Source organism: Sebastes fasciatus, chromosome 12 (genome assembly GCF_043250625.1).
Source record: "Sebastes fasciatus isolate fSebFas1 chromosome 12, fSebFas1.pri, whole genome shotgun sequence".
NCBI lineage: Eukaryota > Metazoa > Chordata > Actinopteri > Perciformes > Sebastidae > Sebastes > Sebastes fasciatus.
Window position 1 is genome coordinate 15,451,882 of NC_133806.1, and position 12,297 is coordinate 15,464,178.

The following is a 12,297-nucleotide window of genomic DNA, read 5'->3' on the forward strand; positions in this document are numbered from 1 at the left end:
ATTCATCTATCCATCTATCTATTCATCTATCTATCCATCTACCTATCTATTCATCTATCTATTCATCTATATATCTTCATCCATCTATCGATCTATCTATCCCCCTACAGTCAGAATGGTACAGTCCTACTAGAGGCGTCATCGTTCACCAACCAGGAAGTATCTAGCCGCTGTGTTATTGTGAGGTGTGAAGGGTGTGGATGGGTGGTTTAGTTTAGTTGGGAGGTTGTGCAGGTTGCTGCTAGAGACCAGACTTATTAAACCGTGGTGATTCAACACGTTATAAATGTAAGTACTCTAAAGCGTTAACACTTTGCTGATGATGAGGTCGGTCACTGTGTTAGCTGCTAATGAAGATAATAGTTTGGACCTCCAATGCTAACGTCTGCTGTTGAGCTAACATTAACATGTAAACTCACCTGGAAGCAGCTCTTTAAAGACTAGAGAGTGATGGTAGACATGTTTTAGTCACTCTTAAGATGATTAGAGTAAATTAAACTATTGTCATTTGTTCTATATAACTCATTACATCTAATGAAAGTGATCAAACAAGCAGCTGTTTTCTCCTCCTGGACTCAAATGCTGTCACAAACTTCCTTTGTTAGCCTGTGGATACATTCCCACGTGTGTTGTATTATATAAACATAATATGTTGCATTTAATCTCTTTATCAACGCGTTTATTCGACCTTTCAAGATAATGGTAACAAGCTGCTACAACAGTGTTACAAGGAGCTCTTGCATAACTCACCGGAAATTACACAGCTTCACATGGAGGATACATGATGGTGAAATACACCCTGAAGACTTTAAGTTGAATACAATCTATCAGGACAAAGTGGACAAATTTCTCACAATCAAAAAAACGAAATTGCCAATATAAATGGTAGACAAAATAAAGTAATATGTTTAGAATATTAAGAGTAAAAAACATTTCCACAAAGGTCAAAGTGGAGAGAAATGATTTGGGCAAATTCATGATATGGAAGAAATAACATATAGACTGAGAGTTAAAGGGACTGTTTGTAAGAATCAGAAATGCTTGTTAACAGCGACACCTGTGGCTGTTAAGTCAACGAAAGACAGCGTCGGGCTCTACATAGACATGAACGAGCATCGCTCAACAGAGTGAGGCGACACACGTCAGCTAAAACCACAACATCACTCTATATTATAACGTTTCTGGCTGTGGAGCCCCGTCACTTCACAAGACACGGGAAACCTCTGTTGGTCTGGAGGAGCTGCAGCATTTATTTCTGCACAGATGTCCACTGTACATTCACTAGATATTCTCAGAGCTAAACTAACTCTTCTGCAGTGTGTAGTGTGCGCGCATGCACGTGTGGAGCGAAAATAGCGAGAACAAGCGCGGTGTGATAGTTAAGGCAAGCAGGCAGAGGAGCAGAGTACAGCAGAGACTCCGGCCCTGGAGACCAAAGCTACGGTCTCCCCCGCGTCCTCCTACCGCGGCCAACACTGTTTTGCAAGACAGGCTTCACTAGATATAACTTTGCGGTTTTGGTGCTTCTGTGTAGTTTGTGTAGGAGTCTGAGTCTGAGCAGCGTAGCCACACGCGAGCGCGCATGGGACACCGACCCGGATTGATTTATAACGTGTTAGGACTTACAAACAGTCCCTTTTAACATTTCTTTGTAATAAAACAATTTCAAACCAAAGTAACCAACCCTCACTTTTTTTGGACAAAGTATTCCCTCCACATTGCAATATTATGTGATCCAGCACCTAAAACATCCTCCAAACCCACTATAGGATTTAATCAATACATCTGTGATGCAGCCTCAATAGAAATAGAAATGTTCAGCTTCACCAAGTTAGTATTTGTTGCAGGTTATTGGAGTGGATAGCGGTGTATTGCCTGCATGTGTTGCTTTTATTGTGTTCATCATACTTTGTTCTGTGTAATGTTCACTCATAATTATGGATTGTCTATTAATGATGTTTCATATGTGTGTAATTATTTATATGATCTGTGTTTCTGTGCCAGCAGAGAGATGTCTCCCGATGAGCTGGTGTACTTGGGGATTCTTGCTGCCTCCATCCCTGTTGGATTCCTCTTCCGTTACCTCAGTGAGTATTTTGGAACATAATTCATAATAATAATAATAATAATAATAAATGTATATTTATCCTCTAAATGGCATAAACTTATGACCACGTACCCGGACTTTTGATATTTATCACATATGTATGTAGATTTTGGTGATTTGTCTGTCAATGTCTTGATGGTTAGTTGGGTTTATTTATTATTTAATTTTATTATTAATACTATAATAGTATTATTCTTATTTTATTTTAATATTTTTATTTTATATTATTATTATTTTTTTTATATATATATTTTTAAAAATGTATTTACTTACTTTAATTTATTTGTTTTAAGTTTTTTATTTTATTTAGATTTATATAATTTCATGTATTTATTTATAGTACATACTTTTTTTAAATAACTGCCTTTTTGGCTATTGTTATAATAATAATAATAATAAACAAACATAATGTCATTCTTAAAATCCCTAGTTGTTGTGTACTTCTCCCCAATGATGATTGTGGTGCCATTTCTGCACACGCATCAATTATCTTTCTTTTTTTAATGGAGAGCAATGCTCTCTTTTTCAGGAACTAAAAAAATTACAGTTGTTACAGTTTTGAATTGTGAGACAGGAAGTTATCAAAAACTACGATCTATTATTTTTCACATACAGAGAGTGGACAAAATACCAAACAGTATAATTTTAATATTATTTAACTATAAATCCTGAAATGTGTCTAATAGGACACTGGACCATTTATTTATAGGAAAGCCTTCTGTTCTAAGTGGAAATCTGCTTAACAGTCTCTGCTCCACAGCCTACTGTTAAGGATTAGTGGTGCTTAATCTGGTGTTTGGGGAGACCATGAATGATGCTGAAAGATGATTTATTAATCTTTTCCTTTGTTCAGGGTTCTGGGTTTTGTGCGCTTTAACCTAATGTTAAGCCTGTCTATATGCTTCGCAGCCTCTTTTCTTTTGCAACTACAGTTTATATGTTGTCATTGTTTTGAAAATGTTTCCAAACATATGAAAGGGATGATTTTTTTTAAAGATATTTTTTTCTATAACGCTGTTGGAGTCACGATGGACAGTTACGGAAAGACAGACAGAAATAAAAGGATCAAAATAGATATCTTCTTTTCATACCAAACATTCTTCTTCCTTTTCAAAACCTGGTGCCCACGTTACCCACAATGCAAGTCATATTTTTCTTTTTTCATTGCTGCTGGAGAGGAGAGCAATATGTGGAAATATACAGATTTTATAACACTTTTCATGCTGTGTCTCAGGTGCGTTTCCCACACCGTGTAGCCCCTTGGTAGATTGTTGTAGGTAACTTAACTGTATAACTTTGCTTTCACTTCAGGTCCTCCTGTGAAGCAGGGGGCAGCTCTTCTTCTGGGCCTCTCTGTGGCCATCGCCACCTGTAACATCCACACGCTCCACTCTCTGGTGACGGTGATTGGAACATGGATTATTATAAAGAGCAGCTGGCGGTGAGTGATGAACAGCTGTGCTTTTACAAACGTATTTCAGACATACACTGGTAGTACAAAAGTCTGGAAAGTCGGCCTGTAACTCAGAACTATTTTTTATTAATTAATCTACAGTAATTATTATTTATATTAATGTTAAATAAATGCATTTAGGTAGTGTTAACAGGCTATCTCATTCTTTTCATTTTCTCTCATCAGTTAAACAATATACATTTAGGCAGCGTTAACAGGCTCTTGTTTTTTTCTTCTCATCAGTAAGACAAACAGAACGTAGACTAGTCTTTCATATTAGATTCAATGTTATAAGTCGGCTACAATTATCAGAACAATAGAAATATTCAGGCTCCCTCATGTGGCTCAAAGGTGTATTGCAGATATTAATCTTAAATAAAAGACTATTGAAGAAATTCCGCCAATTTATTTGGTGACCCTAATAAAATCTCCTGCGACCCACCTGTGGGTCCCGACCCAGTCTTTGGGAATCGCTGGTGTACAGCAAATGCTGATTTGATGATGCACACAACAAGAGTCAAAGGGGACAAAACAGTCTACATGAACTGGACTATGGATACTGTTACTGTCACTGTTACTGTGTAGACATAACATGTAAACTCACTCCTAACACTTGTGTCTGTCTACCAGGCATGCCCCAGCGTTGAGTCTCACCTGGACCTTCGTCTACCTCCTTTTCTTCCGTCTGGTCACTTGGTTCGGTTTGCCTCCACCGACACCTTTCGCCAACGCCATCCAGCTACTTCTCACTCTCAAGGTACAGAAAACCTAAAATCTCCTGAAACAACACACAGTGTCTTTACAATTTGTGCATCTTTGTTGATGTGTCTTTTTTTTTTTTTTTTTTTTAACTCAGATGGTGAGTCTTGCAAACGAGGTGTACAGCTTCCACATGGAGAAGAAAAAGGACGTGAGCTCTTTCGCCAAGTCTCCCGTCATTGGCGGTCTGTCTCAGGAGCCCTCCCTCTACGATATTCTGTCCTATAGCTACTGTTACGCCGGTATAATGACCGGTAAGTCTGTGGAAATGTCTGACACTTGTGTAGGACGAAGTTATATCAGTTCTGATGTTTAAGTGAACATTTAGCTGTTTATATTCGTGTTTCTTGTTGATGCTCATTTGCTTTTGCATGAATTTTAACTGTTGTCTCTCTTTGTCTCACTCTCCGCTACTTGTCCAATATTGTGAGTCCAAACATCGTTTTCAGTATTATTTAGAATTACTTCTGGTTTTCATATACCTCTACTCTCTCTTTGTTTTCTTACACCCCTCTCCTTTCCAACACCACCCTCTCTTCTTTTGAACCTCACTTTTCCCTTTTGTGTCTTGCATTAACCTTGTGGTCCATTTTTGTCTATCACTGTCCTCTCAATACCGCCTTTGTTCCTTAATCTCATCCCCCCCATCTCCCCAAAGGTCCGTTCTTTCGCTTCCAAACCTACGTTGACTGGCTGAGGCAGCCGAGCCCTCAGGCGCTGCCCGGCTGGGTGCCGTGCCTGCAGCGTCTGAAGCTGGTTCCTGTCTACGCCGCTCTGTTCCTGGGTGTCAACTCTGTCTTCCCGCTGGCCTACGTTCGCACAGAGGAGTTCCTGGATCAAAACTATTTCTTTAGGTATTGTTACAATGTGGGCCTCATGCTGCCTCTTAAATTTCTCTTATATTTTCTGTTAAGAGAAAAAATAAGAGAAGTCAACTCTAGATGCACCAAAACGCTCTTAACCATCCAAATCTGCTCTTACCCAGGTGGGCTGAATGATCAGTCCCACTCGATCATAACTTAGAGGTGTGTGGCTCATTGTTCATTGTAAGCATAGGTAACGCCCCCTAAACACTACATAATGGCAGGTATTGTGTCGTTTGCAAATACCCTGGCACATGCCCAAGAAAAAGAGAGCAGTATGTAAGTCATTCAGAAGCTGAACGCATGCAATGTCATCCGAAGGGTTTTTACAGTCTTAATTGGGATCAATGGACCATATTATATACAGTATATATAGTATTTCATAATCTAAATGTTATTATATTGTATTCATGTGGTTTTTTTATGCTCCTCAAATTTAATACTTGGTTACTAACAAAATATGAACAAATCCACCCACCTATAGGAGTTGTGGGTTTATCATATAATCATATCGCATCATTTCATGAATGTGTGTATTAATAATGTGAGCAACTGCATACAATGCAATAACTTAAATGCTAAGAGAAGAATACACTGAATCAAATTTGAGAAACTAAGATAAAAGAAAGACCGTTATCCTGCTAAAAACTTGCATAAAAATGTACATTTTTAAAAGTGTTTTTGTTTTTTAGCAGATTCTTTTATTTAGTGGAGAAAGTTTATCTCTTTCACTTTTTCTCGGACTGGAATAACCAAAAGAATGCCGAATACTTATAGGGGCTTATAAGCTAAATACGGTCCGTGCTCTTGTCAAAACTATTTCTTAAATGTGGTGAATAATATGTCAGAATGTTTCCTAAAACGTCCTGGAAGCCAGTCAGGAGTCTGGCTGCCGTTAGTCTGAGGAAGGCAAATTAAATGAGACAAATGAACGAAAACAAAGCATTCCCAGTGAGCTAAGTACAACAGTGCTGTGGTTTAGGATGTAGTGGACGGCCCAGTAGTGATTTGGGGTTGAATGTCTGAGTAATATTCCTGCAGTTGTTTGATAAGATAGAGATGAATACTGTCTTTTTCTCTCTCCATCACCAGGCTTTTCTACATGATAGCAGTGTTCTTCGTGTTCAGGATGCGTTTCTATGCAGCGTGGTGCGGAGCTGAGGCTGGTTGTATCAGTGCAGGTCTGGGCTGCTATCCAGAAAACGCTCTGGCCAAACCTGGAGGAGGACCCACCGTCAACTACAGGTACATCATCACAGGACCAACAAGTATATTGAAAGAGGATGCAGCAATGTAATCTTGGTCTGTATTGAGTTCATGTTTCTGTTATTGAAAGTTAATATTGATGCCAATTTGTTTTCCCTTGTGGCCAGTCCTGATCCCACCACTGAAGAGAAATATGACTTCAAAACCATCCAGAACATTGACTGTTACAACACCGACTTCTGTGTGAAGGTCCGCCATGGCATGCGTTACTGGAACATGACGGTGCAGTGGTGGCTTCATCACTACATCTACCCCAACGCCCCCTTCAAAGCCTACGCTCTCAGGTAAGGCTTTATGTGTGCAGCACTTTCTGCTTATTTCACAGCCATGAATCCCCGAACTAGTCCATAAATCCCTGTGTGGTGTCTTAATAGACCTGTGCAATGAGATAACATCTTAAAAGATAATAAATGTGAGGTAATAGCAAGCATCTCTAGATTTTAAAGCAGGTTTTTGTAGTCATTTTCTCTTTTTTTAATCAGCTTTGATCTTTAAATGTGATTTTTGTGCAGGAATACCAGGCTGGTGATATTCAATGTTAATTATTGTCAGTAAATCCCATGCGAAGACCAAAATCAACTATGTCTTAGTTCTTCTGTGGAACTCCATCCTACTGAACATGCAAATCTTAATAAAAAGGGTCATGATTATCTGTTTTTACTGTTTTAGTAAAAGGACACATAGTTTCTTATAACAGCAGGGCGCTGTAGTTTTTAACAACCATTACTGAAGTAGGAGTAAATAGTGCATTTTGGGACTGTTTCAATCATGGATTTGGTTCACTAGTGAGTGTTTAATGCAACAGGGTGGTGTTAAGTGGGAGCGATTAAAAATAAGCTGTGTTCCTGGTAATGGAGGAACAATGTGGCTCATTTATGTGTTTTTAATAGTTTTTGGACAGAGACAATACTTAGTAGAATCATTGTTGTTTTTTTGGTCTCTTCGTGGGATTTGTTGATAATAATACAAACGCAGAATATCACCAGATTAAACCTTTTAAATCTCATTTTATTAGAAATTTATTATTTATTATTCCCTGAAACATGGAGGACATGTAGTGAGAATTTCATGTCCTACCACACATTTCTTTTGCACATAATCCATCCTGATCCTACCCCAGCATCTAAGGGTGCTTTCACATCTAACCTGTTTGGTTCGGTTAAAACAAACTCAAGTCTGTTTGCCTGGTTAGTGTGTTTGTTCGGGCCGGTGTGAAATCTGTCAATCAAACGCTGGTGCGGACCGCTTGAAAAGGTGGATCTTTGGTCCGTTTCCAAATGGACTCTGGTGTCGTTAGTTTGTGGTGTGAAGGCAAACGAACCAACCACAGGATTTTATGATAGCAGATATGTGATTTTAGCATGATTTCAAAAGCTAAACTACTAATAAATCCATCTGCTGATCGTGAAATCTGTTCAGGAAGCAATCTTATTGATCTGTATTTAAGGCTGTGTATATAAGCACGTCAGCGTGGGTATTTTCACTCACTAATAGGTTAAAAAGTGTGTGACCACGATCCCACAGTAATATGCCTCATGCACGTGTCCCTGCGCTCTCTGACTCCCTTCCTCACCATGTGTTTGCACCAGTCGTGTGGGAGCGTGCAAAAGGGCTTTTGTACAGTCCTGGCCCTACTATTATTCATTATAACATGCGGTCAATTTGCAGTCTAATAATACTAATAATGCTTCAGTTGTTAATCAAAGAACATAAATATACACATCAGAAGCATTAAAGTGCTGCATAAACTTCTGTCAGTCACCAGAATTTGATTTCCCCAACTGGGTCCTGAGGATGCAGGATGATAATCAGTGAGTTACCTGTCAGTGTGTAGAACTTCAAGTTTACTCCTCTGGTTCGTTTGTAAAAAGTAAATGTGAACAGGAACCGGACCAGAACTAAAATACCACAATATATAATTTTTTCTCTTGGTCCGGTCCAAACTACAGATGTGAAAGCACTCTTATTTGTTTTCCCTTAAGTAACTGAAATGACAGAAGACAGAAACCCTCACAGTGGCGTGTCCGTATGACTTCAACTTCTCTCCTGTTTTCTGTATCTCTCAGGGCTGGCTGGACCATGTTCATCAGCGCCTACTGGCATGGACTACATGCCGGCTACTACCTCTCCTTCCTCACCATCCCCCTGTGCATCGCAGCCGAGTCGGCCATGGAGTCCTCTGTCCGAGTTAAACTGGGTCCTTTTGGACAGAACATCTTCGACTGGGTTCACTGGTTCCTGAAGATGAGGGCCTACGACTACATGTGCATGGGCTTCGTGCTACTGAAGGCCTCTGACACCATCAACTACTGGACGTCCATCTACTTCGTCATGCACATCATCGCCGTCTGCTGTATAATAGTCGGCAGAGTTCTGAAGGGAGGGAAACGGGAAGGAAGGAGAGGGGACAAGGAGGAGAAACGAGAGGGAGACAAGATAGAAAACGTGAAAACTGGAGAAAAAACAGACTGAATGGAGGAAAAGAAAAGAACTGGGGGGATACTTTTTTTGGGACATGAGGAGGGGTTACCTAAACACTAGAACATCAGCCGCACCAACTCTCATCTTCCTAGCAACAAACGTCACACAGGTCCCACAAGATTTCTTATGGAAAAATGTAAAAGTTATAAAATAAATGTAGATAAATCAGACTAAAGTGTGTAAAATTCGTTAAAGGACATTCCATAAATGTACATCAAAGTACTGTGAACACTGGGAGAGGAATGTTTGAGCTCAATGATTGTTACTTTTGTAGTGTGAGAGGGTTGTAAGCGACTGGGTTGTAAATAGTTGATTCACTCCCCTCATCTGAGCGTCTGCTTGTACAGTACGTGTGCTTTTATTTCACCATACCATTCACAGTTTTGAGTGTTTAAGTGAACTATATTACTGGTCAAGCCGAGGTTGTTGAAATGTCAAGATGCTGTTTTAAAAACAGGCAGTAGGGTTCTTCAAACTATAACCAGCTAAATCCTCATAATGATCTTATAAATATTTAACCAACATAACATTCCAGCAGCACTCAGTATTATGTTACAGTACGTTTATACTCGAGTACAGAATAGATAGTGATGGAAAAAACATTATGATGGTGTCATCATCCAACCCTATGTCATGTGAAGACGTACGACATTACAAGGACATTCCGCATGTAATTTTTCGCCTTTTCGCGTGTCATTTGTACGCCTTTTTTACGTGTCATTTTTACGCCACACAACAAAACTAATGTAACAGCCGCTATCAGGTTCAGGCAACAAAACCACTTCGTTAGGTTTAGGAAAAACATCATGGTTGGGCTTAAAATACGTAAACTAAGTGAAATACGTACGGAAACAACGTAACAGAAGTACGCAAAACACGTCACAAAAAAACATGCCACAACAAAAAAACACTTTGGGACACAAACACCGGTCTTCTGGTTGAAGGTCCTGTGTTTGTTGGACCATCGACCTCCCCTCCCACCCACCATAAACAGGTTTTATTCTACGTCACTAGCTCTGAGCGTAGCATATTTACATAGATTAGTTTACATTGCAGTCAGTACAGACTACATGGCGTACAAATGACACGCAAAAAGCAAGAAAGACGTTCTTATTGCATGCGAAATGACGCCGTTTAGTGCGACCAGGCTGCATCATCAGGGCTCAGCTATCATTTTTGCGTGTGAGCATTATCAAAGTTTTTCAATTTCTTTTTTTTTTTACAGGACAAAATAATTTTCTGCCATTTGGCGTCTTAAATCAGCACCTTGACCGTTTTTGACCACAATAAACAATCTGAATAGGATTATGTTTTTGTGACAGTTAAATACAGAGATGTAAAACTTACTGTGCAGGAACAAAGCAAGGTCCGGATAATATTTAAATTGCTTGCTAGTTATAGTAGGACTTCTTTAAGTGTTTTAGATTTTGGTTTTCAGCATTATAATGTTCCTCATTTTATTTGCCGAACTTTTCTGTGCTTTGGTTCACTCCCTTGATCCAGTGTATCCAAAATGTCTCTTTGTTTACTGTTGTTCTGCCTGTAACTGTGATCATTTCAGGAGCATCTGCACTGACTGATCTCTATAGCGGTGTTGTATATATGAGCGTGCCATGTGTAAGATAGCAAGAGTCCGTTCACTGCCAAAATGTCTGTACTGCCATCGTGGACCATTCAGGGTTGGGACCAAACATTTGATACAAAAAGTCGCAAGTTTCACATCATAACTAAAAGCTGCCAACGCTAATCACGAATAACAGCACAGCTAGGGCCTGGCGATAAAAACATCATCACAAAAGTCTTGAAATGTGGTACGAACATACTTTGGTCAAGTATCTAACAGTACAACTTTGACATTTTAAGATCACATTAAAAATAACACTTTCATTAATAGTCAAAGTCCAGATTTTTGAAAAAATTAAATTGTGTTTATTAAATTTGTTCCACATGAAATATTTTTCTACACTGCGTATGTGTGCATATCTTTGATATTCAATTTGTTATGAGTTCATGGATACCAAATACTTGATTGTGCTCCTTGTAGTTTCTGAGATATCATACTATATCTAGTATTTGGGCACATGGGACTACTGGTTATTCCTAAAATATATTGGAGTCTATTGAAAAAAACAGTAGTAGTAGGCAATCCCACAGAACACTTCCACCAAAGGAAATACAAAATTTCAGTTGCATGCACAAATGGTTAAGTTGTATTTGATATGAAATATGTATGCATTAGGGCTCTCAATTGATTAAAATAGTTAATCGTGATTAATCGCAAATGAATCCCACATTTTTTATTTGTTCAAAATGTACCTTAAAGGGAGATTTGTGGAGTATTGAATACTCTTATCAACATGGGAGTGGGCAAATATGCTGCTTTATGCAAATGTATGTATGTACACAAAACAATGACAGCGTTATTTAGCCTTCTTTGTGACATGCTAGTATGACAAACCAATGGATTCCTCAGGTCTTCTAGTTTCATTTGATGCCAGTATCTTCACTCTGGCTTTAAAACTGAGCCAGGTACAACCTAAGAATCGCAAGTTGCGTGAATCCGTTTAAGAAATTAGTGGCGTTAAAACAAATTTGCGTTAACGCGTTATTATCGCGTTAACTTTGACAGCCCTAGTATGCATATATAAAATAATCAAACTGATGTTCAATAAACTCTCTCAATGCTACGTATGTGACCAAACTTATAATGTGTCTAAAACAAATATTTTTAATTAGATCTGAAACATTTGTTCAGACAGCAGAGATATCTAGAATAACATTAAATAGATCATATCGATCAAACGTTTCTGCTAAAGGTTGATAAATGATATTGAATTATCGCCCGGCTCTAACCCCGATAAACTGTGAACAGTTGGAAAACATGTTGAGAGTTCTTCCACTCACTCACTGTCTCAAACTGTGATAACTCTACTGTGTCTCTGTTTTATATATGAGCGTGACTGAAAGCAGAACTGAAAGATCTTATCTCCCAATATGTTTTGTTTTCCACGTTATCTCAAACCGAGATCATTTGAATTAATGTATTTTGTGTCATGCCTTTACCCTCTGTGCCAAAACTCATCCCTTGTAGAAATGATTCCCTTTATTATTGCACAGTGATGACTTCTACTCCTTCCATTGACTTCTCATCTCCACACTATTTATGTCTGTTTTTTTGCGCTTGTCTTTAGCTTCACATACTGCACCAACTGTAACACTCCCTGCTCTGTAACAGGTGAAATACATATCAGCATTCCTTCATTAATCTTGCTTTTTCTTTCTTTAAAGAACTTTAAAGATTATCTGTGACTTTTTGTGTTCATTATGGAGACAACAGTTACCTTGTGTGAATCAGTGAGATAAAGCTA

At 38.7% G+C, this 12,297-nt stretch overlaps 1 protein-coding gene across 2 annotated transcripts; it reads left to right on the plus strand.

Moving 5' to 3' along the window:
- The first annotated feature begins 155 nt into the window (after positions 1–155).
- On the plus strand, positions 156–12,231 carry mboat7 (membrane bound O-acyltransferase domain containing 7). 2 transcript variants are annotated; one of them, XM_074653480.1, is made up of 9 exons: positions 156–288; positions 2,005–2,087; positions 3,419–3,548; positions 4,191–4,317; positions 4,417–4,573; positions 4,978–5,173; positions 6,275–6,427; positions 6,556–6,732; positions 8,515–12,231. In XM_074653480.1, exons 2-9 carry the CDS (start codon positions 2,012–2,014, stop codon positions 8,918–8,920), a joined length of 1,422 nt encoding a protein of 473 aa, XP_074509581.1. In that variant the 5' UTR covers positions 156–288; positions 2,005–2,011; the 3' UTR covers positions 8,921–12,231. The 2 variants fall into 2 exon arrangements, with proteins under 2 accessions (XP_074509581.1, XP_074509582.1); XM_074653481.1 differs by having other exon boundaries at positions 2,008–2,087.
- Positions 12,232–12,297: the final 66 nt, after the last annotated feature.